Source organism: Enhydra lutris, unplaced genomic scaffold (genome assembly GCF_002288905.1).
Source record: "Enhydra lutris kenyoni isolate GAN:26980312 unplaced genomic scaffold, ASM228890v2 scaffoldscaffold60, whole genome shotgun sequence".
NCBI lineage: Eukaryota > Metazoa > Chordata > Mammalia > Carnivora > Mustelidae > Enhydra > Enhydra lutris.
The window spans coordinates 8,083,550-8,111,452 of record NW_019154144.1 but is presented as its reverse complement, the minus strand read 5'-3'; the positions used below and the strand labels follow the sequence as shown (position 1 = coordinate 8,111,452).

At 37.8% G+C, this 27,903-nt stretch overlaps 2 protein-coding genes across 2 annotated transcripts in view; both read left to right on the top strand.

Moving 5' to 3' along the window:
• LOC111158536 (coiled-coil domain containing 169) overlaps positions 1-24,575 on the top strand; it is a 54,588-nt gene extending 30,013 nt beyond the window's left edge. The window contains 3 exon segments of the mRNA XM_022520628.1: positions 2,246-2,322; positions 10,549-10,644; positions 24,428-24,575. Coding sequence (XP_022376336.1) covers positions 2,246-2,322; positions 10,549-10,644; positions 24,428-24,575 — 321 coding nt within the window.
• Positions 24,576-24,902: 327 nt separating this feature from the next.
• The window catches only part of LOC111158575 (spermatogenesis and oogenesis specific basic helix-loop-helix 2), a 50,222-nt gene continuing 47,221 nt past the window's right edge, over positions 24,903-27,903 (top strand). The window contains exon 1 of the mRNA XM_022520696.1: positions 24,903-24,950. Within this exon, the coding sequence (XP_022376404.1) occupies positions 24,903-24,950 (48 nt within the window). The remainder of the gene's footprint in view (positions 24,951-27,903) is intronic.

The window sequence follows — 27,903 nt, the reverse complement described above, 5'->3', positions numbered from 1 at the left end:
TTTATTTTTATTTTCTTTTTAAAAGATTTTATTTATTTGAGAGAGAGTGGGAAAGAGAGAGAGAGAGCATGAGCAGGGTGAGGGGCAGAAGGAGAAGCAGACTTCTTGACGAACAGGGCTTCAGATGGGGGGCTTGATCCGGGGATTCTAGGATCATGATCCAAGCCAAAGGCAGACGCTAAACTGACTGAGCCACCCAGGAACACTAGAGTTCCCCAGATTTAAATCTAGATTTTAAATATAATCTAAACAGCATAGCTATTAAAATCTTGCCCTCACCATACTCAATTTTTTTTTTCCTCTGCTGCCTGAGCAATCATTCTGAAATATAGATATGGTGTTGTTCCCTATTTTTTTTAAAGGTTTATGTATTTATTTGAGGGAGAGAGGAGTAGAGAGAGAGAGAGAGAATTCCTAAGCAGGCTCCCTACTGAGCATGGAGCTGACTTGGGGCTGGATTCCAGGGACCCTGAGATCATGACCTGAGTCAAAATCAGGAGTTGGACACTTAACTGACTCAGCAACCCAGGCACCCCAGTGACGTTCCCTATTTAAAGCCGTCAATGACTTTGCATTGTCCAGGGGATTTCAACAAAGTTCAGTGTAGTCTCCAAGGTCCTTTCCAACACCCAGTGCCTGCCTTTCCAGCTGTGACCATGCTCACACCCTGTACTGCAGCCAAACCAATGATATATGTGGTCTCTGCATATGCCGTGCTGTCTCATTCCTGTTTTTTCTGCCTGGAATGTCCTTTCCTTAGCTCTTAATTGGCTACTCTTCCAGGCCTCTGATGGCTTGAACTAGCATCGGCTTTATGCTTACAAAGCACCTGTGCAAACCTCTGCCAAAGCAGTGAATTGTACAATCTATTTATCATGCTCCAATAGATTGTAAGAACTATGACTTTTCTTTGTGCCCTGCTGCTAAACTAGAGGTGGCACCTAGTGGATGCTCACTAGTGTTTGCTGAGTGAATAAATGAATGAATTCCATCTTCTGGTCCAGTGTGCCCAAAATTGTCCCACTTAGCAAAGATGCTCTAACATCTTCACAAAGATGCTCATCCCTTCCACCAAAATAAAAGAGGAACCAACTTTTATTTTATCCCCTCTTAATAAAACTACTACCTCAGCTTTCCTTTTCTCAGTCAAACTTCATGCAAGGGTGGATATACTCACTGCCTTGCTTTTAATCTTTGACCTCTTTCAACTTTCTGACCCCCAGCACTGGGCTCTGGCACAGTTTACTTTTTAATAGCCAAACATAATGACTCCTTTTCAAGCCTCCTGGTAGTGTAGACATCTCTTAGGAATTTCATATTGTTAACCATGCTCACTTTTTGAATATCACCCACCTCTTGACTTCCATGAAGTATTTTTTCCCTGGGTTTTCCTATTCCTATCCTATTATGGCCTTTAGTAATTCTCCTGCCCCTTAAAAGTTGCTTTCTCAAGTTTATGTCCTCAACTCTCTTACTTCTCTGTGTATTCTTACAGAGTGATCTCATTTACTCATGTCTTCAATTGTCGTCTCTAGGGTCACCAGCCTCAACTCTTCCTGTACTGGAAATTTTATTTACACCATTTATAGGAAGTCTCCACTTTTGTATCACAGAAGTATCTCAAAACAGACAAGAATGAAAATATGATCTTGTTTTTACATTTCAATATACATACAGCTGCTATTGTTATGTCTTTCTTAATGAGAGAACATACATATTATTTATATTCAGTATCTATTACAAAAACTTTTAATGTTCTTTATGCCACAAAGATGATATGATTATCAAAATTTCCTCTATATTTATTTTAAAAATCACATGGAATGTGGGGTTGAGATGAAGGAGTTTACATAATCTTTAGAAAGCTTTTAATACTGGAGAAAGCTGGGGTGCCTGGGTGGCTCAGTGGGTTGAGCCTCTGCTTTCGGCTCAGGTCATGATCTCAGGGTCCTGGGATCGAGCCCCACATCAGGCTCTCTGCTTGGCGGGGAGCCTGCTCCCCCTCTCTCTCTGCCTGCCTCTCTGCCTACTTGTGATCTCTCTCTCTCGCTCTGTCAAATAAATAAATAAAATCTTAAAAAAAAATACTGGAGAAAGCCAGAATTTCCCATTATTCTTTAGCTTCTCTTATGCATACCACTTAAGGGCCTGGTTATAAAAGAGTTAGTTGAGAATGGACTGTTCCTCTTATCTCCAAAATCAGTCATGAAATAAGAGAACAAATTCTCAAATGTTTGTATTTCAGGTCTCTGACTCATACCAAGTTTTTAAAAGGCAACAGATGGATCAACTGCCTAGAATGAAAGAGAATCTAGTGAAAATGTAAGTCTAACTATATCTTTCCTTTCTAATTAATTCTACTTGCATGTGAATGATACTGACAAAACAGGTGTCCATTATATTTTGGAAGTTGAACTTCTAGATTTTATAGCAATGATATAAAATAACAAACAGATGGTAAGAGAACCTAAAGAAATTTGTGCTCTCTACTCACTACTTATATACATTTTTGTAGATCCCAAGAATATGTTTTGTCTTCCAACATGACAAGTTCTTATTTTCTAGGCTAAAACAATACCCTACCCAAGAGGAGCCTAAATCTATACCATGAACAACATAAATACAATTAAACTACCAGCCTTAACTTTTTTACTGACAAAATATTGACAATGAAATTAGTGTAAGAAAATAGTGCAGTTTAAACTGCGTTTTCCAATGCAAACAAAAATAATTTAGGATGAATAAAGAAGAGAGGAATGTTTTATGGGTTTAGGAGGTTATGTCTACACATAATTTTTCCTGTTCTGTACTAAGTACAGAATAATTTGTCAGGCAATTCTTGTCTTATATAACCTTTTCTATGTAGGGGAATATATTCATATATAACTTAACAATACTAAAAAAGTAAACCAGGATATAACTTAGCTATCAATCAGAATTCTTTTGAAATACAGGCATTCAAGATATATGCAATATAGCAACTGTTTTTGGTAGAGATTCATGGGATAGGAACATTTTGTCCAATATGTGGCTAGATGGATAAAAGTGTATTCTTCCTTGAGTAGTCATAAATATTATAAGTTATAACTTATTATCCTATACATTTATATCAACAGAAATATAATGTAGTTAAAGCATTAAATTCTGGAAAATGACTTCCCTATGAAAAATATTATACCTCTGTGCTGGGGAGCCTCAAGACCAGTCCCGTATTCAGTGATTTGCTAGAACAACTCACAAGACTCAGCATATATTTGTGCATACAGCTAAAATGTATTGCAGCCAAAGGATACAAAGAAAATGCATCAGAGGAAAAAGGTGTATGGGGAAGTTTGGAGGAAACTAGGTACAAGCTTCTAGAAGTCCTGTAGTGCGGTCACAGAGGACACACTTCATTCCTCCAGCCATAGGTCAGGGAACATGTGTGACAACACATGAAATTTTATCTTCTGAGGAAATTCATTAGATACTTAGTGCCCACATTTTTTCCTGGGTCCAGTCATGTAGGTACCCTCTGCTTACTTAGCACATAACAAATTCCAGACTTCCAGAAGGAAAACATGTTCACAGAAACCACATTTTTTGTACAGTTTAAGTACAGTAAGCCATTCTTTTTCATTTAAGGAAAGCTTTCTATCAGTGTAGGGAACTTTTTACCACTAAGTTCCCAGACATCAGCCAAAGGCCAGCCTGGCAAGAAGGCCTTTCTAAGGAGAGAAGTTTCAGACCTGCTACAGTAACTCTTTCTGCATGATCACCCTACATATATTTTTTTTTATTTTTACCATTTATCTTCCAATCCATATTTCTTTTTTATTTTTACATTTATCTTCCAATTATCTTTTAGAAAGATAATACTTCTTTTATTCAAATTTGCTTAAATGATAGAGAAATATTTTGAAAATACAAATAAAACTCATTCTATTCATCTATATACACATTCTATACACATCTATATCACTAGACTATAGGTCTATTAGGGCAGTTCAGTTTTCCACTGATACTGTTGTAGGTTAGATCTCTCAGAGAGTAGACTCTGAAATGGAAATCAGCACATAGGAAGTTTATTCATGAGCATTCTTAAAATGAGTACCTTGAGGGGAAGGGAAAGAAATAGATTTGGGCATAGAGAATAGGGCTACAGTCTCGTGTATCAAGCTGATTTATCAGTAAATGAAGTGTAGACTTTCTCTTCTTCTGATGGGGTGACCTATTGTGAGAATTGGAACCATGTTTGTCACATTCTTTCCAGGCCATGTATAAATGTTTCTCATCCACTTAACTGTCAAATTGGACAAGGTGGTACTAAAAGACACTCAAGTAGATGACCTGGATATCAAACCCATTCCTCCTTGCCCCTCGCTATATCATCCTGATGATCAGTTTCTCTTTGGGGACCTCCGCACCATAGGTCTGAACTGAGCTGCAGGTACTGATGCATTGGAGGTGGATGACATGGTCTGGGATACCTGCTCAGTAAGCTTGTCTGTGCCCTCTGGCAATGCACATGCCCCATCTCATACAGGGCTCTTCCATCTCTGGTAGAGCCTAATGTTGAATACAGTGCCTGGCATAAATAAATGTTTACCAATTTTTTAATGAATGTATGAGTGAATAAATGGTCATACAAATAGGAAAAAAATTCTTCACTTTCTGGAAATATAATAAACCAAATAACTCAAATGATAGAAACATTTCTATATACCTATAATCTTCTAAATTAGGTATATGTAATTGGTACTACTTTAAAGCATTGTTGTTCTGAGTTATTGCCTCAACTTTGGAATTTAGTATACTTTTTGATTCAAGTTTTAGTCTTTAAACCAAGTTTTAGTGTTAAGAACCTCACAGGGGAGGATATCCTAATGGCCAATGGACTCAACACCATTACTTATTCAGTGGAATGCGAGTTAAAATTATGAGAGGCCACTACAGATTTTAAAGGTTGGTGATTCCAAGTGTTGTCAAAGATATGAAGTGTAAATTTATGCAACCATTTTGGAATAGGGTTTAGTATTACTTTCTACACTTAGCTGATCATACACCTACTCTATAACCCAACAATTACACTCTTAGTTGTACACCTAACAGAATGGTGCATATATTACACCAAAAAAACCTGTGCAAGAACGTTCATAACAGCTTTATTCATAACAGCCATAAACTGAACTCAAATATTTATCAGTAGTAGATCGGATAAAATTTTTAAGAGATATGTATTCATAATATATATTATTCTTATATAAAAACAAATATTCATATATTTATGAATAGTAACATGAATATATTATATATATATGAATAATAACAATAATAAAAATAAATTACAGCTCACACAACATCATGGATAATTATTAGGGTTTTGGGAAAGAGAGGCCAGAAATAAAAGAATACATATAATATGATTCTATTTATATGATGTTCAAAGACAGGCACAACTAAACTGTGGTGTCAGAAGAGAGGACAGTGGTTACCAATGGGAAGGAGAAGGGGAATGATAATTGGGAGGAGCACAAGGTCTTCCACTGTGATGGCAATGATCTGTTCTGTTGACCTGGGTGGTGGTTATATGAGTATTTGCATTATTATAATTCATGGCACTTACATATCTATTTTGTGCACTCTTCTATTATGTGTTATACTTAAAGTGGTGTTTTAGAAATCAATTTTTAGTAGCTTTTAAGGTTTCCTTTGGTTGATATTCTTACATATGCTAATGTTAAATACTGACTTTTGGAGTTTTCCTAATGCTCAGAATAAACGAGAGCATTAGAAAATACCCATAACGGGGTACCTGGGTGGCTCAGTCGGTTGAGTGTCCGACTCTTTATTTTAGCTCAGATCATGATCTCAGGTTCATGAGATTAAGCCTCGCATTGGACTATGCACTGGGCATGGAGCCTGCTTAAAATTCTCTCTCCCCCTCTCTCTGCCCTTACCCCCACCCCACCCATGCACACCCTCTTCATTCTCTTTTTCCTTCTCTTGAAAGAAAGTTGGAAGGTGGGAAAGAAGGAAGGAAGGAAGGGAGGAAGGAAAGAAAAAAAGAAAATACCAATTTGACTGTGATATACTATTAAAAGAAATCTTTCAAAGAGGGATACTGAATATTATCTATTACATATAGTACTATAGAGTCTGCTTCTCCCTCTGTCTCTTCCCTTCCCCCAACTCATGCATGCTCTCTCTCTCTCTCTCAAATAAATAAAATCTTTAAAAAGAAAAAAAAGGACAAAAATCAAGAGGTACCTGGCTGGTTCACTGGTGAAGCGTGCAACACTTGATCTTGGGGTTATTAGTTCAAACCCCACATTGGGTGTAGAGTCTACTTTAAAATTAAAAAAAAAAGGAAAAAAGAAAAATTAAAAAAGATAAAAGCATAAATATTCAATAAAAGAGAAAAATAGAGAAAGTTCATCTATTAGAATGACTATAGAATACCTCAAGTCAAAATACATGTGTAAATATTTGTGTAGGTAATGCAGTCTGATATTTTTAAAAATAGTGAGTGTGGTAAAAGTAAGGTGGTAAATGAAAATTTGCACTGTGTTTGGAGCAGACAGATGAATCAATTTTGGCCTCTGTCACTTATTATTTAATGTGGCTTTATGTAAGTAACCTCCTTCAAATTCAGTTTACTCACCTTTAAAATGGGGATGACAAAATCCAAATTAAATGGTTAATATGAGAATTAGAGATCATTGAAAAATCCCTAGTTCAGTAAATATCAGCTATTATTATTCCTCTACAATGTATAGTATTTTGTTGAATATAAAGAATTAATAAAGTAACAAAGAATTTATTTGTGGGAAGAGATAAAACATATGACAATAATTTGAAACTGCAGAGACAAAGCTACAACACTGTTAAGCTAGCATAATCTTGCCAAGGGTCTTAGCTACTATCATGTATGTAAAAACTACATACATGAATGGAATGGAATGGAAATGGTTCCATTTCCAGGAATGGAAAATTGTTTCCAAATGTTGTTGACCATGACTGATAGCATATTGTGACTCAGGATACCCATATATATTTTCATATATAACTGAAAAATATTATGAAACAGTACTTAGCCTTATTATGTGTGATGCATGCTGGTATTTTCTATTTTGTCCTATTTTTTTATACCGCTGTTATAATTCACTAAATCAATCTACTATTGAGTTGCATTCTGTAGTTCGAAAAACACTGTTCTAAAAGAGGTCTAGGAAATTAAACATTTTTAGAGTTATGTACCTCACTTTGATGATTCGTGTCATAATCATGTCAGTTAGATCTTATAGAACTGATTGATATTAAGGAAACTATTTAAAATACCCTAAACATAATATAAAAGCATTTAGTATAGTAAACAATAAATATCTAGAATGAGCTTTTAATTGAATATGATATAATTGAATGCTTGTGGTTAATTCTGTATTACACCAGAAGATGAAATTATTCTAAAACATTGTTATTTGATTAAGGAAACTCTTTGCACAGGAAATGGTTTGTTCCCAAAATACATTTAAAATATTTATATTGAGTTATAATCGACATAACCCAAAATTTACCCTTTTTTTTCTTTCAAGATTTTATTTAAATTCAGATTAGTTCACATATAGTGTGCTATTAGTTTCAGGGGTAGAATTTAGTGATTCATCAGTTCCGTATAATATCCAGTGCTCATTACATCAAATGCCCTCCTTAATGCCCGTCACCCAATTACCCTATCCCCCTACACACTTCCCCTCCAGCAACCTTCATTTTGTTCCCTATAGTTAAGAGTCTCTTATGGTTTGCCTCCCTGTCTGTCTTTATTTTACTTTTCCTTCCCTTACCCTATGTTTATCTGTTTCATTTCTTAAATTCCACATATGAGTGAAATCATATGGTATTTGTCTTTCTCAGACTGACTTATTTGGCTTAGTATACTACTCTCTAGTTCCATCCACATCATTGCAAATGGTAAGATTTAATTCTTTTTAATGGCTGAGTAATATTCTATTATATATATATATATATATATATATACCACATTTTCTTTACCCAGTGATAAGTTGATGAACATTTGGGCTCTTTCCATGTTTTGGCTATTGTGGCTAGTGCTGCTATAAACATTGAAGTGCTTGTGGTGCTTTGAATCACTATTTTTGTATCCTTTAGATAAATACCTTATAGTACAATTGCTGCATTGAAGGGTAGTTGTATTTTTAGCTTTTTAAGGAACCTCCATACTGCTTTCTAGAGTGGCTGCACCTGTTTGCATTCCCTCCACAATCCAAGAGGGTTCCCTTTTAGCTGTATCCTCACCGATGTCTGTTATTTCCTGAGTTGATAATTTTAGCCATTCTGACTGGTGTGAGGTGGAATCTCGTGGTTTTGATTTGTATTTCCCTAATGATCAGTGATGTTGAGCATTTTTTTATGTGTCTGTTAGCCATTTGTATGTCTTCTTTGGAGAAATGTCTATTCCTGTCTTAACTGTATGATTTGTTTTTTAGGTGTTGAGTTTGATAAGTTCTTTATAGATTTTGGATACTAGCTCTTTATCCAATCTGTCATTTTTAAGTGTCTTCTTCCATTCTACAGGTTGCCTTTTAGTATTGTGGATTGTTTCCTTTGCTGTGCCGAAGATTTTTATCTTTTTTTTTAAGATTTTATTTATTTATTTGACAGACAGAGATCACAAGTAGGCAGAGAAGCAGACAGAGAGAGAGAGAGGAGGAAGCAGGCTCCCTGCTGAGCAGAGAGCCCAATGCGGGCCTCGATCCCAGGACCCTGGGATCATGACCTGAGCGGAAGGCAGAGGCTTAACCCACTGAGCCACCCAGGCGCCCAGAAGCTCTTTATCTTGATGAAACCCTAATAATTCATTTTTGTTTTTGTTTCCCTTGTCTGTGGAGATACGTCTGGCAGAAGCTACTATGGCTGAGGTCAAAGAGATTGCTGTCTGTGTTCTCCTCTAGGACTTTGATGGATTCCCGTCTCATGTTTAGGTCTTTCATTCCATTTTTTAATTTATTTTTGTGTATGGTGTAAGAAAGTGGTCCAGTTTTATTCTTCTACATGTTCTTATCCAAAATTTACCCTTTTAAAGTGAAACTCATTGCTTTTTGGTATATACACAATGTTGCACAGCCATCACCACTATATGCTTAAAAGAACATTTTCATCTCTCCCCAAAACCCTTTTACCCATTAGCATCACTCTCCATTCCTCCCTCACCCCAGCCTCTGGCAATCACTAATCTACTTTCTGTCTCTATAGATTTATTTCTTCTTGTTATTTCATATAAATGGAAGCAAACAGTATGTGTTCTTATGTGCCTAACTTTGTCACTTAGCATAATTTTTCAACATTCATTCATGTAGGAGCATATATCAGTACTTTATTACTTTTTGTGGCTGAATAACATTCCAGTTCTTAGATCTGTCACATTTTGTTTGTCCATTAATCAGTTGATGGACATTTGGGTTGTTTATACCTTTTGACTGTTCTGAATAATGCTGCTATGAACATTCTTAAATGAGGTTTTGTGCATATATGTTTTTAATTCTGTTGGATATATGCCTTGGAATGGAATTGCTGAGTCAATTGATAGCTGTTTTATCTTTTTAAGGAACTGCCAAACTATTTTGCAGAGCAACTGCACCATTTTATATTCCCACTAGCAATGTATGAAGGTTCCAATTTCTCCACATCTTTATCAACATTTGTTATTGTCCTTTTTTTTTAAGCTATTCCAGTACTTGTGAATGGCCCCATGGAAATCCAAGAACAGGAATTCCAATATAACTGGGCCCACAAATATTAAAACTAGAGGTCAAGGAAGCTTTAAAAGTCTGAGCAGAACTTCATAGTTCTTCACTTTAATTGTCTGCCATACAGAAAAGTAGTTAAAGGCATAGACATTGAACTCAGCCTTTCTGGATTCAAATTCTAGATCCACTTACAAACTATATAACCTTGTTTTCTCACCTATCTAACAGGGCTAATAATCAAACATACATCATAGGGATTTTGTGAGGCTGATATGAATCAATTAATAAATAGAATTTAGAATAGTTCCTGATATAACTTATGTGCTTTAAAACTGTTGCTGTTATTTCAACTAGTTCAGTCTTCTACTTCACTTTTCTTCTCATTACCAACTGCCATCTTCACACTCTATATCTTTTTAATATTACAAACCTTGGTATATCTTAGTTTCAATTTTATTATAATTTTAGGTAACATACCTTTGGGTTACTCATGAATCTTATTTCTTTATTCTCCCTGCCCTACTTAATGGCTTCTCTCTATTTTCTTAGCTTTAATTCATATTTCCAGAGACAATATCAGAATGGCCCCTCTTATGCCTCTTGGTCAGAGCTTTCTACATTAGGACACTTCATGGACTCCTTCCTGGCTTTTGGATTATCTGCCCTTGAGTTGGTTTCCTCTCTATCTGTAATGAGATATTATGGTATAACATATGGCTGTTTACGATGGTACTATAAGCATATGTTTTTGTGATACACAATGATGACTTTAAAATAATGATTAACACTTGTTTTATTTCAGGGGAAGATATAAACCAGTTAACCAAAAGACAATGAATGCCAAGAGAGGACCAGTAAAAAAGATTACAAGATCAAACCATCTTCCAAAACTCAATCTGTAATTCTAAAACTGGGTGGATTTCTATTTCTTTCCTATTTTCATCTGTAATATTCAACTTGTGAAGTTAATGTTTAACTCATTTTTCAGGGAATGAAATAGGTAAGAAAGAGCTATCAAACTTCTTTTTAGCTCCTTTTCCAGAAGTTTATTCCTTTGTCTGTATGAAAGTAATTTTCTAAGTGATCTTAAAATATCTAATAGCATTGCCTATGATTTTAAAAATATCCTAGAAAGCCTGAAGGTTGGCACTATTAAACTTACTTTTAATAATATATCCATAATCTATGCTGATAGTAACATTGTTGTATTATATTTGGTTTCTAGTTGACTAGAAATGTGAATAATGTGAATTCATGAAAACATTTTGCTGTTATAGGCCATATCATGTTCAGGTCTTTTAAACTTACGGTTTAAACAAAACTACAAATCAGATGGACTTTAAACTTTGATTTGAACTATGATGGTGTTATGGAAATAGCCTTCAATCAGTAATCAGCTTGGTTATAATTCCCAACCTGCCATGAACTTAGGAGATCTTGGACAGGTTCCACTTTCTCATCTTTATGTCCCACATCTATAAAATGATGGCAGCAAATGATACAACCTCTAAGGTCTGTACTTTGCTAGAAAACCAATATTTATTCAACTACAAGGTCCTACTACTTAGCACATAGTGATTTAAATCATTTTATGATGTTTCTTAATTCATAGTGATGGCATAATTCTTTAGACCATACATACAAGCCTTCACAATACTTAAGCCTCAATGTGGAGATAGACTGAGGAGAGGAGAGAGAGGTTTGTTTAAGGGATTAATACAGTTTATTGTATTTTTCTATATATGTTTAGGTTGTTTTATAACTTTTACCTAGGTTTGGAACATACCTATGATTTATTTGCCCAACTTAATAAGTAAAATTATTGGGACTTTATATTTCTAGAAATAACTCACAGCTACCTTAGTTTCCCACTAATGGTATTCTCACCTTATATCTGGAACTAAAACTCCTATTCAATATCAACAGTAATGAATACTAAATGCATTTCTATAATAACTTTTATAGATACTCACTTTCTTTAAGGAAGCGTTCACAAATTTCATGTAGACAATTCTTTTATGTGACTTTATAAAGTAATACAGAAAATACAAAGTAACTTTCTATAAATTATTCCAAACAGGAACTGTTTGGAAATATCTCCCCTGCTCTCTTTTTTTTTTTTTTTTTTTTTTTTTTTTGAGGGAGAGAGTTAGTGAGAGAGGGGTGAGGGAGAAGCAGATCCCTTACTGAGCAGCGACCCTGATGTGGGGCCTGATTCTGGGCCTCCAGGATCATGACCTTAGCTGAAGGTAGATGCTTAACCAGCTGAGCCACACAGGCGCCCCATCCCCCCTGTCCTTAAGCTAACTGCAGAGATCAGATACCATAACCCATATTATTAAACAAATAATAGATTTTTAAATCTTATACAATCTCTTTTAGCATTAGTAACAAACTGATTACTTAAATTTTCATAATTATCATCACAGAGTCAACACTGAAAAATAAATTTATTTCTATCATACAGAGCAAGCCATTGTGGGGATTGGATTTGGAATATTTAAATTTATCGCCATCACTAGGACAGGATATTAGTTGAAGTTCTTTTTATGGTGAATCTGTCATGTTCAAGCATTAGCTCTGCAGGAGCTACTCTGGGATACTTTCCAATGGCAGAAAAGGCCCGTCTTAAACAGAGGGATGGGGTAGCTTAAAGAACTGGTAGGGGGACTGTCTACCAGCTTGCCACCTCTAAGCTTCTGAGATTGAGTAAGTCACTTTTACTTTTCATTGCCTCACTTTCATCATTTATAGAATTGGGAATAAATTTCTGTGGAGATCAAGGATACTTACTGCATATTTATTCGTTTACTTTTTTATACCCTATTTCTAAAAAGGATTGTGTTAGCTTTTACTAAATGTAGAGGTATAAAAACAATGATCATAACGGATAACAGTATTGTCTTGTGAGAATTCCCAACTAAAAAAAGCTCTAGCTTTTAAGATTTCTAGAAATAAGCACAAAGAATGAATGAATTATACAGCTCTCATTTTTTTCGTAGAAGGAAAATACAAGAGAAGTTTTGCCTAGTTCTGAGGTTTAAAGATAATGTATCATGTGAATTGTTATAAGAAAATGCAATTATTTATTGAAATAACTAGTATAAAAATGATAGCTTGGGATTTTAACTTTAATACTGAAATATGTATTAATATCAGTGTTTTTAAAAAGAGTTTAGAATTCATAAAGCAAAATATCAGTAAACAACACTTAATATAGTTCAAAATTTTGATGTCTAATATATTATAAAATATCAGTGTCATTTATAAAAACAAATGTTGCTACAAAAAAGGCAGATGATGGTGAATAAAAGCAAGGATGTGGAGAAATTGGAGCCCTCATATACTGCTTATGGGAATGTAAACTGACACAGCCACTTTGAAACAAATTTACCATATGGCCCAGCAATTCCACTCCCAGGTATATACCCTAGATGAAACCTATGTCTACGTACTAGGTAGGTCTACGTAATGAAAATTTATGTCTACATAAAAATGTGTTTACAAGTGTTTATAGCACCATTATTCATGATAACTAAAAAGTAGAAACAATCCAAATGTCCATCAACTGATAAATAGATAAGCAAAATGTGGTATATCCAAACAATGGGGTATTACTCAGCAATAAGAAAAAAGGAAGTACTGACATTTGCTACAACTTGGATGGACCTTGAAAATATTATTCTAATTGAAAGAAGCCAGTCACAAGAGATCATATATTGTATAATTCCATTTATATGAAAGGTGCAGAATAGGCAAATCCATACAGACAAAAGTAGGTTAGTAGTACTTGCCAAAGGCTGCTGGGGCAGGGGGAAGGGTGAGTGATGGGAAATGACCGTTAATGTGTACAAGGTTTCTTTTTGGGGTGTGATGAAAATGTTTTAAAATTAATTGTGGTGATGGTTGCACAACTGTAGAATACTAAAAAACATTGAGCACTTTAAATGAGTTAGTGCACGTTATATGATTTGTACCTCAATAAAGCTGTTATTAAAGAAAACAAATATTAAATATGCTAATATTTTAATAAATTAGCAGATAAATTTTAATGAAATGTTATTTGATCTTCCTCTGAAGATGTGATCTTAAAAATTAAGATGCATCATCATTTGGTGCTATTGTTGGGTGAAGAGCATAATTTTCAGCATGATTTTCCAACTAAAAAACTTTCAGATACTACACTAGTCAGAAAAATAGTGAGGATTAAGGGCTACTTCCCAATATTTCCTTGATATCTTTTGAATAATTTCATCTCTTGATAATCTTGTGGAGATATTTATAAAACACCTTTTGATTTTTTTATTCAGATTAGATTTTTTAAATTTATGAAGTGCTATGTAGTTTTGTGTCGAAGAAATTATTTCTGGTTTCATCATCTTCATTTGTTTTATCATGTGCAGCTAGACATTCCAAAGCAGAGTTATCTATTTCAATTTCAGTACCATGATATTTGTATTCTACTGGACAAGAAATTCTTTATTTTGGACTAAAAACTATCCTTTTAACAATCTTATCAATAACACTCTTTGGTTTCTTTTTTGTTATGTGCACAATAACTAAGGACATGTCTAGACTTATAATAGTCCACATATTGTGTCTTTTTTTCATAAATTAAGTAGTTATATGAATAATTTTGATTTTTTTAAAATACCAGAATAACAGAATTATGACAACAATGATGCTAAGGGTTTGGTATTTAAAAAGCATAGTGGGATGCCTGGGTGGCTCAGTTGGTTGAGCAGCAGACTCTTTTTTTTTTTTTTTAAACATTTTATTTGACAGACAGAGATCACAAGTAGGCAAGAGAGGCAGGCAGGGAGAGAGGAGGAAGCAGGGTCCCCGCAGAGCAGAGACCCTGATGCGGGCCTCAATCCCAAGACCCTGAGATCATGACCTGAGTCGAAGGCAGAAGCTTTAACCCACTGAGCCACCCAGGCGCCCCGAGCAGCAGACTCTTGATGTCAGTTCAGGTCATGATTTCAGGGTCCTGAGATCTAGCCCTATCTCAGGCTCCACAACCAGCACAAAGTCTGCTTGTGTCTCTCCCTCCCCATCTGCCCCTCCATGTTCTCTCTCAAATAAATGAATAAAGTATTTTTTAAATAAATAGATAACAAAAGCATGGAGTATACCAGAATACTAAAACTCTTGTTAAAATCACTAAACATAATTGAAGTATGAAAAAGTATTTTTAAAATAATAAAATACTACTTAAATGGAAGATCATTTCATGATAGTTGGGCACCATTTTAAAAACAAGTGGGATAATTTGATCTATGAATTAGAAAAATTTTGAATTTACAGAACATCCTTTTAATTTTATCAAAGGACTTTCATAGATATTATCTCAGTTACAGGAAAAGTCTTATTATCTGAAGAACCACCCAACAGTGAGTTTATCATTATTGGGAGTGTTCAAGGCTAGGAAGCCCTTTGTCATATCATAGAAAAAATTCCTGCAGTGGGTGGAAGTTGGACTCAATGACTGCAAATATCCCTTCTGTGATTCCCTGCTTACTTATCAGATAAGGAAACTAAACCAAAAAATCACTTCCTAAAATATGATTGTGTCATATAGGCTATAAATATGGACTTTCAAAAACATTGCTTTACCAGTAGCCACAACTAACAAAATCAGCTGTAATATTATTAATGGCCACTTGTTAAAAGTAGTCCAAAAACAGTTACAGTTTTTCATCTGTAATAAGCAGCAGTTTTCCAAAAAGATCATTTTCAATGCTAATACATCTGAAGCTAAAAAATTCTAGTATACTGCTGGTGGGGTATAAATTAATATAATTCTTTTGGAAAATAATTTGATTATATTCTCAAATAGCCTTAATGTTCATACATTGACTCAATAATTGTATCTCTAATAATCTGTTCTAATGAAAAATCGTACATATAGAAAACATGAGGACAATCGTTTTATCAGCATTTAAAATACCAAAAAATGGAGACTTCCTTAACATCAAATTATATGCATAAGTGGATTCATCCACTTGTGAGTCATCCACATGGTTGATTATTATGTGGCCATCAGCACTTTCTATATTATATTGAAATTATTTCACCTCATATATTTCCTGCACTTAAAGCACTTCAGTGTCCTTTATCTCCAGCACTTAGATGAACAATTTTATTCATCATTTGTCACCAGTTAGCTTAGTACCTAGTATATGATGGGTACTTAATACACTTTGTTTAACTTAAATGAATGTTTGCAAAACAGAGTTTATAATATCATGGGACATCTTAATACTAAAATGTTAACACAATGATACAAAACCATTGATTTTAACTATTTAAACGTATCTGTAGGAGAGGCTTACAGAAAGGGGACTTTAGTCTACTGATGCCAAAAGACATGTTTCTATTCTACAAATTTACTGTCCACAACTCTACAGAAGAATGTGAGTTGGGCTCCAAATGGTGATCTAGCAAAAGGGGTAAAGATGGAGCAGAAACCTGTGGAGTAGAAGGGAACACACTGTCTAACTTAGGAAAGCTTCCTTGCTGTCAGGTTTTTACTTCATAGAATGGAGATAGAAATAATCGATTTCACATGTACCCTTATGGGTGTGTGGCACGGGGGGGGGGGGGGGGGGCGGGTAAAAGCCTTTTTACTGCAACAATTCTGATACCGTAATGTAATAAAAACAAGCAATAGAAATTACAGAACATCATAAGGTATTTAGAAAATGTATATTGACTTGCAAGTGTATAAATAGTTAAAGTCTTGAAAGTAGCTGACAGCATTAGAGTAATGTTAAAAGAATTGAGACAAAGAATAAGTAAATAGTGGGAAGAGGTCAATGAAATAACCACTCTAGGATTTAGGAGCTTTCAAGGAGAATATTTTATCTCTATCCTTTCCGTCTCCTTGTCATTGCTACAACTTAGTTAAGCCTTTATTATAGCCAGATAGCTAGACAAAGGTGGTAAAAATTTCATACTAGGATGTTGAGAGTCAGTTAGTAATGCTTACTGCTGACGGACATGGAGAATCCTTTAATCTTCGTAACTAGAGTTGACCTCTTTAATAACTGAACTCCTATGTTTAACTTCCTTGCTTATGCCACTTTTATGGCTCTAACCACCTTCTATCCTAAATAATAGGTTTATTTTGTTGTATGTTTTGGATGTCTTTTCTGTTACAAAAGAGTTCGCTTCTAGTGCTGGTTTTGAGTCAGGGAAGGGCAGGATGTGGGTAGGGCCATGTCTTATTCATCTTTGTATCTCCATCAGAACTAAGCCCAGGGACATGCATATTTTTGATGCTCAGTAAATATTTGGAACGAAAAGGTGGATCTGGACATAAGGTAATTGTTCTATAAGGACTCTTAAGCACATAAGGAATTAAAAAGACTTATAGTGTATGAAATATAAGAATGACAGCAAAATATTAACTAACAACCCAAGGATTGAGGTTGAACCCTAGTTTGAGAGTAACACTTACAATGATAACCTGCCGAGAGCTAAAGTTAAATGGGAAATATGGGGACATTGCACTAAAATAATTTTTTAAAAAGATTTTATTTATTTTATTTATTTATTTGACACAGCACAAGCAGGGAGAGCAGGAAAGGGAGAAGCAAGGGAGCCCACAGCAGGGACTCAATTCCAGGATCCTGAGATCAATTCTCAGGATTGAGATCAATTCTCAGTCCCGCAGCAGGGACTCAATTCCAGATCCTGAGACCTGAGTCGAAGGCAGTCACTCAACTGAATCACCTGGGTGCCCTATAACATTTTTTTTTTAAATGTTATCACCTAAATGAATTTTTTCACCTTAACCACTAAATCTTACACTGCATAAAATGATTAGACAGAGCTTTGTCTTGTCTTTCTTGGTGGGGAGCTAAGTGTATTCTGGGAAGAAAGGAACAAAAGGATATTTGGTGATCAAATTGATAGACTGTGGTGAAAACTGCCATGTGCTTACCAGACTTACCTTTTTTTTAGTAGGACAGAACAAGGCCACATTTTCCATGTGGGAAACACACTGTCTACCAGTGCCTGGTGCATACATGACTTTTTTTTAGTGATATATTTGTGAAAAACACTATTGGGTAGTGAGTAATGTGTATGCTGCCATGTTTAGAAATAACATCTGTGAAGCTTTGTGTGCAGCTAGGTGTGGCCTTGTGATTGACTTTAAGCCAGTATAATCTAAACATACATGATACATGTTGTTTCTGTGACTGGCCCATAAAAACCTCCCAGGTGATCGTTCTTCATTGTACTCCTTGAGAATTTTGTTTGATGAGTAGACGTCTAGGGTTGAGAAGTAAATGCCAAGGCTCCAGGGGATGGTAGAACCACAGATGGAAGACACTTGTGGGCCTGAATTATTGCATGTAGCCCACCTTTGGGGATCCACAGCTTTTAGAGTTCATTTTCTGTTGGAACAAACATAAGTATCCTGACATGGCTTCACAGTTCAAATAGTCCAAAGCTTTTAGTCAAAGTTTATGGTTTCTTGAATAATATAACTCCATCAAAATATTAGCAATTGAATGTATAATAATGATCATTTCAGAGCATTATTTGTTTCTTTGTTTTATACCTCTTTCTACCTAATGGCAGCTACCTTGCAGCTAATAGGTCAGGGTGTAAATTTAACACCCATAGTCTGATCTTTGCCACAAGGCTGCTTTAGTGGCCTCCCATTGCTCAAAATCCTTCTCTGTCTTATCTCTTGCTTTTTGGGGTCTAAAGGCATTGGCCTTTCCAACCCTTGAATGCCCTTTGATGCCCCAGATTTCTAGACTCTCCCTCAGACCCTATTTCTTTTTATTTCTCCTTGCAAACTGGCTAGCCATATCCTAAGTTCATCTTCCCTTCTGCCCTGTCAAAGGCAGTCAGTAACATGCATCACAAATCGTTAGTGGTAGGTTGTCGGGAACATCTTTTCCTTGACCTACAGGTTTGGCAAGCGCTCAGTCTGCTCTGTGTAACAGGGAAGTTCAGGCCTCTTCACACATTGCCCTGCCTCCCACAGCAGATCTGCTAAGTTAATGCCTCCCCACTTGCTTTATTTTAGTATTTTGTTAATGCAGCACCTAAATCCAAGTTATTCTGCATTATGACTATAAGAAACAATTCCAGACTTCAGAGGCATAACAAAAAGGTTTATTTCTCTCTCAGAGCATAATCCATTTAGGTTTTACTAGCTAAAAAAAAAAAAAAAAAAAAAAAAAAAAATTAAATTAAATTTAAAAAAAATCGATAAGTAAGTAATCTTTCTATCTTAGGGGAGAGAAAAGAGAAAGGGAATGGGAGAAACACATAAAAGACTTCAAAATTATTGGTAGTATCTGCTAGGTGGGGTCATACGTATTTACATTTAAATACTTTATATTATACATCGGTATTATGTGTACTCGTGGATATGTACAAAATTTTCCACAATAAAAAATAAAAATTACTCCTGACTTTTAAATCATTCGTATACATCTAAGTATTCACAAGGAAAGTGTGAACTACATTTTTTTTCTCCTTCATTTTATCCCCTACCTTCACATACAAGAAACTTCTCTCCTTTAAGACTGTCTGACTTGTGTTACAGAAATTCCTCCTGACTTCAAGTTGGCGGTCATTGTGACCAAAGAAAAACTAGTTATTTTGTAACTACGTGATCTGCTAGGTAGTAGAGCCCTAATCAATAATCCTAGTGGGGGCTGCTTCTAACAGCTCTGCTGTGTTGTTGCCCTGGGAGGATGCCCTCCCACTTAATCAGTGGCCAGCCTCTCAACCTTGTGTGACAGAGTCCGCCAACCAGCATTAGAGTGTCACTTTGGTATAGCTCCACAATTCCTAGCAAAGACTTGTGGTTAAAATGAGGCCTTTGCTTCATTTTAATTTAGTTAAACTAACTCCTATTTTTTAAAACAAATTGGTGTGGGGACGCCTGGGTGGCTCAGTCAGTTAAGCGTCTGCCTTCAGCTCAGGTCATGATCCCAGTGTCCTGGGATCAAGTCCCGCATTGGGCTCCTTGCTCGGCGGGGAAACTGCTTCTCCCTCTGCCTGCTGCTCTCCCTGCTTGTGTGCTCTCTCTTTCTCTCTCTGACAAATAAAACCTTAAAAAAAAAAAAAAACCACAAAAAAACAAATTGATGTGTTGGATGATGAGAAAACTGTCATCTCTTATTGAGATGATTATAGGACATCACTGGAAGTTGCAATTTTCTGACCTTTATTGCTGTCTGCTGGCAATGGTTCCTAATTCATCAGGGAAAACATGTATTTATTGATCACCCTCTATATTCTCCATACTAGGATATAAAGTCTAGTAAAACAACCTCTGTCTTAACATTCTACTAAAATATAGTTCTAATTATTGAACAGAAGTGTAAGATGAAATTGGGAATTCTTTGAGAATTTTCCTGTTGTCTTCCCAGATTGCCCACAAAAGGAGAAAGAGAGAGGGTAGTGTGGGAGAGACCCCGAGACAAGGGAAAGGAGAATGCTTAGGGTAGGTGGTTGTCAGAACTGAATCTGCAGTTTGGGAGAACTGAGCCAGAGGCAGGAAGGAGGCAAGTGAGCAGGAGAGGTCCGAGCCTTTTGGACACAGGGATCACAAGACAGGTAAAGTTTTTAGACTGAGGTCAGAATCAAAGAAGACCAGGGCAAAGATTAATTAGAAGCTGGGAAGGATCAGAGGAAATATCCAGGGGAGTTTCCAAATTAGTGATCTGTGCTCACAAAGGTTTTCTGGCAAGTACTGTCCTTTAGAAGTAGCTCAGGATGTCTTGAGCCTTCAAATGATCTATCCCACTGGCCCTGAAGTTCCAAAGAATGAAATTACTCAACCTGATTGTGGAGCTCCTACACTGGACACTGTTGGGAGGAATCCCAGGACATTTTCAGGGAATAGAAACAAATCTAGTCAACTTGATTAAAAGCTGAATCTAGAAAGCCAAATTGGGCAAGATAACGTGGGCCCTAATGCCACAGTGAGGAATGAAAATTTAATTTTTTTTTTTTAAAGATTTTATTTATTTGACAGAGAGAGATCACAAGTAGGCAGAGAGGCAGGCAGAGAGAGAGAGGGGAGGAAGCAGGCTCCCTGAAAATTTAATTTGATAAACATAGGAGTCTTTGCACATTTCTTAACATGGAAAGGACAGGTTTAAAACATCTTTCATCTTTTCTGTGACACAACCAACACAATTTATACTAGTTTCCAACTATGAGATACCAACGTTTTTGTTTTGGTACAAACAATATTTTTTCCTTTCCTCCAAACCTTGTCTTTTTCTTTCCACTACAAAATGAGTAGCATTATGAAATAGAGGACAGATCATAGACAGTCAGAAAGACCCGAACCCAAGTCTACATAGACCAGGCTGCTACTGATGTATTCAAATAAGTGCCTGCTGTGAGCCAGGCTAAGGTGATGGCAGCGGATAGTACAGACAGATTCTCTGTCCACGAGAGGAGAGAAAGATAAGTAAAAACAAATACATGTGCTATGTAACGTAGAAGGGTGGTATAAAGAATAATAGAGTAAAGGGTTAGATTCTGATAGGGAGTGCTTGCGGTGACTTCATAACAAAAACAAGTGAAATGGAGCAATCTGAGGGGAAAACAGGTAAGAACATTCTAAGCAGAAGAAAGAACCAGGACAAAGTGTTGATTTGCACTTCCCTGGTACTCTCCAAAGAAGGCATTGTGACTAGCGTCTTGAAAGGTCGTAAGAATGGCAAGAGATACGTACGGTTGGAGAGGTAGAGTCAGATGATATAACGTCTTGTTGGACATGGAAAAGAATTGGGATTTTTTTCTGAGGGGATGATTTTGAGAAAGGGAGCTAATATTTCAGTTTATATTTTCAAATATTATTCTGGTTCTTCTATAATGAATTGCTTGAAAGGAGGAGGGGGAAGTTGGCATATGTGGAAGCAAAATCACCTTCCTCAGTTAACATTATGAAAATATCCTTGCTTATAATTCTGTAATAGAGCTTAATAGTTAGTCAAGTTAGGGTAGACTCCTGGATTTAATATTCCAAAGATAGTGTAAGCATAGTGTTCTAAAGTGTATTATCTCCCAGGTCTCGACACCAAATTTTTAAAAAATGAATTTGGTGCATTATTAAATGTAAAAAATTGTTAGTAAAATGATTGCAATTAGTTACTTCTCTGGCTTACTTACAAGAGTCCTACTTACGAGAACATTGTTCGGGCCTCAGCATCTTTGAAAGGGAAGGGCAATTAGGTAATCTCTGGGGTCTCGTGGAGTTCTAAATTTCTGTGTTTCTGAGAACAAGCCAGGTAAGCATAATAGTGGACATAGCTTTATATATATTAGTTCCTGTAAAATAGCTGGATGGAAAAATTCCCAACATTTTAAGCATAGGTTCTTTTCAAGAGCTCATTTGAACAGACCATTATACTATGGTATTTATAAACCTATTCAGGGTTGTATGCTTATTGTGAAGAATACACAATTGGAAGGGAAAATAATGTAAAGCATATACTATGAATGCTAATAATCTTAAATGACCAGAAAACTATATATTTAAAAGTTTTTATTTATTTATTTGAGAGAGAGCAAGAGAACATGAGCAGGGTGAGGGGCAGAGGGGGAAGCAGACTCCCCACTGAGCAGGGAGCCTGATGCGGGGCTCGTTCCTGGGACCCCAGGACCATGACCTGAGCCAAAGTCAAACACTTAACCAACTGAGCCACCCAAGGACCCCAGAAAGCTGTATTTTAAGAAACAACTTAATTTGGAGTGCAAGTTTTATTTTTATCTGAGAGAGAGAGTGCAAGTGGTGGGGCGGGGCTGAGGGCAAGGAAGAGGATCTCAAGCAGACCCCACACTGAGGGCAGAGTCCAACATAGGCTGGAATCCATGACCCTGAGATCATGACCTGAGCTGAAACCAAGAGTGAGACACTCAACCGACTGAGGCACCCAGGTACCCCTTGAGTGTAGGTTTTAAAGTACATTTCTCTGGTAGAATTATTCTTGTCCTATTTTATAATTCATCACATTCAATTTTCCATCAAGAGTGTAAGTAGCATATTATTTTTGGGAACTACAGAGAGCATCCATCTGCCCACTTTTCTGCCCAGTAATATATGTATGACTCAATGTTAAAGGTGACAAAGAATTAAGTGCTTTGCATTCTATGTTATAACTTAGAAGGTTTATAGTAGAGTTTCTCAATCTCAGCACTCAGGACATTTTGGGTCAGATAATTCTCTGTTGTAGGAGGCTGTCCTGTGTATTGTGGGATGTTTAGTAGCATCCCTGACCTCTACCTATTAGATACCAGTTGTGACAACCAAGAAATGGCAAATATCCCTTTGGGGGCAAAATCACCCCCAGTTGTTTTATAGTAGATATCTGCTTCTTTGTCTCTATTTTAGGAGATCGGAAACTTCTAAAATATCTAAGTTGATTCTATGAAGCTTGTAATCTTATATTTTGGATACTGGAGAGATTTTTTTCTTCCTTTTTCCAACAAAGGAATGGTTACTCCTTCTCACGTAGACTTGGGGGCATTGCCTCCTCCAATTTAAAAACAATGAGTTGGGTACCTGGGTGGCTCAGTGGGTTACACCTCTGCCTTCAGCTCAGGTCATTGATCTCAGGTTCCTGGGACCCAGGCCCACATCAGGCTCTCTGCTCAGCAGGGAGCCTGCTTCCCTCTCTCTCTCTCTCTCTCTCTCTCTCTGCCTGCCTCTCTGCCTACTTGCAATTTCTTGCTCTGTCAAATAAATAAAATCTTTAAAATAAAAACAATGAGTCTGTGTCAATTACAGCAGTGTCTTTGTCAATATTAGATAAGATTTGCTCATCTCCACCCCTGGAGCAATGCCCTGATTATCATACAGGGGGGAAATGCTCAAAGCTGCCTCAGTTCACCCCCTGCCCGCAACACAGTGCTTGGGCATTTTTGCCCAATATTGGTAAACAAACTAACTGCCTCAGAGATTTATCCAGATACTCAGTTTCCTGATTAAGTGGAAAAACAAAGAGCCAAAATTCGTTAACTATTAAAATGTGTACATTTACTTCCAAAAATATTGCAGAATGGTTCCATCAGAAACATCTGCACACCTTTTCTTCCCCTCAAAATCAGAGAACTACAATAATATTTTTGCACGTTCTCATGGTCAACATCAGGCCTTCCGAACATAGCACCACCTGCTCAGGGAACCAACCAAAGACTTGCCCAGAGACAGCAGGCACTGGTAATTCTAGGAGAGCACGTTTGTGTAACATGTTCAAGTGAAATCCAGAGTCTAGGGAAATCCAAAGTGACAAACCACCAGATACCATTCTCTACCTCATTCTCATGCACCACCCCCCAACCCCAACTTTTGGCAATGGGAACAGTAGTTAAGACCTGCAAGAGAAAGGATTCCCCTACAGGTCCTGGCACTCCCATCAAATGTCTAGCCAAGGCTGAATAAAGTGAGTTACACAGCAGGAGCTACCAGGAGGCTTTTTGGGATTGTCGAACTTTCCCAGTTGAGAAAATGGGGACCATGTGGAGTGGCCGGACAAAATGAAATACTTCTAAAAATTTAATTTCTTAGTGATTTGGAAAGAAAGCACTAACAGCTCTTGCCTTCTCTAGCCTCTACGTATATTTATCAAGGATAAAGAAAAAAAGTTTGCTAATCCTTAATATTTAAAACTTTAAAGATTTTCCCTAAGATGTAGATTTTTAGAGCAGCCCGAGCGAGGAAACGCTTCCGCTTTCTCTGCTTTCTCCGGGCGAGAATGGCATTCTACTAAAGCCTGGCGCTGTGTGACCTCCCCGCGTTACGGGGACTGGAACTGTGTGTGGGCGGCGTGCCAGTGACGCAGTGACAGGGTCTACCAAGGACCCCTCAGGACACTCTGGACAGCCCTCTCCCTCGGAGCCCCCCGCAGCCCCTCCCCCAGCCCTGGTCCCGCAGCGCCCCTCCCAGCAGCCTGCAGCTCCCCCAGGTGCCCAGGCCGGGGCAGCAGGGCCACTTTAAGGCAGGCCGGGGCTAGGGGTGTGGGGGGTGGGGGTGGGGGCGTACGCACCCACAGCTGCGGACCGCGAGCCATCAGTGCGGCCGAGCGGGCGGCCAGGACGCGGCGGCTTGGCCGAGTTTCTCCTGCGGTGAGGCTGCCCCAGGACCCCGCACGTGGGCAACGGGCCATGGCGGCCTCAATTATCCGCCCAGAGCGCGGCCAAATCTCTGGCCAGGTAAGAGGAGGAGGAAGGGGAGGCAGCTGCGTTGTTTGTAACCGCGCGCGGGCCCTGAGCCCGGTGGCCCCCTTGGCCCGCACAGGCATCTCTCATTTGGGGGACGCCGAGGAGCACGGCTCCAGGAGGGCCACTTCCAGGGGCTTGAGCCGGTACCCGAGGCGGGAGGCCGGAGAGGAGGCCGGCTGAGCGGTTTTGTTACACAGACATGCCTCTCTGGCGCTTGACGCTTGCCAAACTCAAATTTTCAAGCCAGCCGCTGGGAGGGTTACCCGGGAGCGGAACTTTGTAGGTATTCCAGAATGTGAATGACGACAACTTTGGTTTTACTTTGAATATAGGAAAGTGTTTTTAACACGGGAAAGTTTATTTTGAGCATGCTTGTCTCTGCACAGCTTGGCATGCTTTTTTCAGTTCGCCTGCGGGCATTGGGTCCAAAAAGTCCTTGCATGTCCTTCCTCAGGCTTACACCCAAACCGGCAGTTGTGCCTGGAAACCAAAGCCCGTTGGCGGGAAAAGGCATCTGTGCTGTTCACACGTCCTCCCACCCTCCGGGGAACTCAAAAAGCCCACTGGCCTCTTTTGAAAGCACCTGATTTATCTTCCCCTTAGCAGAAGCATAAAACCATGACTGGTTTAGAATAAAAGAAAGAAAGAAAAAAAGAGGGAGGGAGGGAGGAAGGCAGGCAGGAAGGAAGTTAGTTGATGATTAGTCCTCTAGAAAGAGCATAAAGCCTCGCCCACTTCAGAAAGCAAGGCAAGCTGGTGTTGGCTTTCTTCTTATTATTTTTTATTTCTGGATAGAGAAATAGGAGAAGCAAAACTTTTGGGCTGCCTGAAGTTTTGTTAACCCTGAGAATGTTCTGTGTACTTAAATGTCCTCATTCCTTAAGCACAAGCTTTCTGAAATGACCACTTTGAAGCGGACCAGTTTAATCGGTTTTCTTAATTATTTCAAAACAGACGCACCAATTTAAACTCGAAGGAAAAATAGTATTTTATGGTGCAGGATTAGGCAACGCTGCACAAAATGAAATTCTGCATAAAATATCTGATTATCTAGTTGTGCAGAAATGATTGAGGCTTCCTACCCTTAACGAAAGTCTGAAGCCCCAACCGAACCTTTTGTTTGCATTTGAAGAGCAGCTTGCTCAGTTTCTCCAGATAGAGCTGTTTAAATCCCTTGACTCCTGGGGAAACCAGAGGCCAACAATTGCCCTGTGAGAGTACCAGCCCATGCAGCTGCTGCTGATCGTCAGCTCTGCTCCTGGTGATAAGAGTGACATAAATAACAACTCACTAAAATGGAGGAGTGATTTGCTTTAACTACTTCATCACCTGCTGTTACTAATTAAGGGTTTAGCCTGCTGCAGATTGCAAATGGAAATCCAGTGTTTTAAACATGGTGGAGACTGGAGTGCCCTGCATGATGTTGTGATTTAGAAATCAAACTGAGTGGATATAGACCAGAGGTGATGATTGTATCGAAATTTAAAAACTGCCTACACCTCAGCGATCTATACCAAGGTGTTAGCAGTGTTTATCTCCGAAAGGTGGAATTAAAAATACTTTTTATTTCCTCTTTAGGCTTTTTAAAAAAATTTTCCAGTATTTCTCAATGTATATGCATTGCTTCTGTTTAAAAAAAAAAAATGGTGCAGTAAGCAATTCAAATAGAAAAAAATTTCCCATGTAATAAAGTCCCACCATCAGTCGAAGTTGTGATGCTCACAGGTGAAAATCTTGTATGTACTAAAAAAGGCAGTTTCCCAAAGCAAAATGTCATAGAAAGTTTTGTTCGTTTTCATTTTATTATTCCTATCAGTGGATTCTTCTCATCACCTGTGTTCATATTACACTGCCAACAAGTTATTTTTAACTGCATGAATATTCAGATTTAAGTTGATTAGAAGCTATTCAGTTAATTCAAGTTACCTTAGGATAGTGGACTAGGGTGGTGTTCTAATCTGTCTGATTGTTAACATTCCACGTGTGCTATGGCACCAGTTTTGTAGGACAGGGTGGAAGGAAGCCTCTGGCAGGAAAGCAAATAAGTTCTTTCCAGAACTGCTTTATTTCATGCTCCTCTGTAAAGTGCCTTGCATCATGGCGCAGAACTGTAGACGTTTATGCAAAACGGCCTGTTAGTGGTGCTGTATGGCCTTATCCCTTTCTGGATCTTTCCTCTCGGATCTCCCTCATGGCCTGCTCTTCAGAGCTTGCTCTTGACTTCTCTCCATAGTAGCTGAGAGATTCTGGGGAAATTAGCCACTGACTGCAGGATTCCCCCAGAAGGGAATTCTGGGGGAATCCTGCAGTCAGAAGCATCTGCGCTGGTAGGAAAGGGTTCAAGCTAGCCACTGTTTTCTGTTATTTGAGGCTTTTCTCCTCTTTGGGCCCTGTTTCCCCTTCTCCATGGCTCGACATAATGAAAGAGCCATTTGATTTAGGGCGGTTTTCACCACTTGATGGGGACACATGTTCCCCATCTAATTCCACTTCCTTCCTTCCCCATCCAATTGACTGGATGTTTTCTGTGTGCAGGCTTGGTATTATTTCAGAAAACATGGCCATAACTACCAAGTACAAGACATCGTACTAACAGGGTAACAGCCTTGGGATTTAAGTATTATCACCTTCCAGACGAGGATCACAAGGGTCTTACTCAAAGCCGTTAGTAAGTAGCTGGACTAGGCAACAGAACCTGGTCTGTGTGCCTCGAAAGCCTTTGCCCTCTGCCCACAGCATCCAGCTCTTGAAAAAGAATCAGTAGTAGCTTTGGTAGAACTGAGGCTTATACATGATTCTTCCTGTGCTCTGAAGACTGAAAGCTATATATAGCAGCAGAAAAAAAAAAGGATTAGAATGTCAGCCCCATGAAGGCAGGGACCTTGTCTGTCTGTTCACTTTGTATTTGCAACACAGCATCTGCCATGCAGCAGGGGCTCAGTTC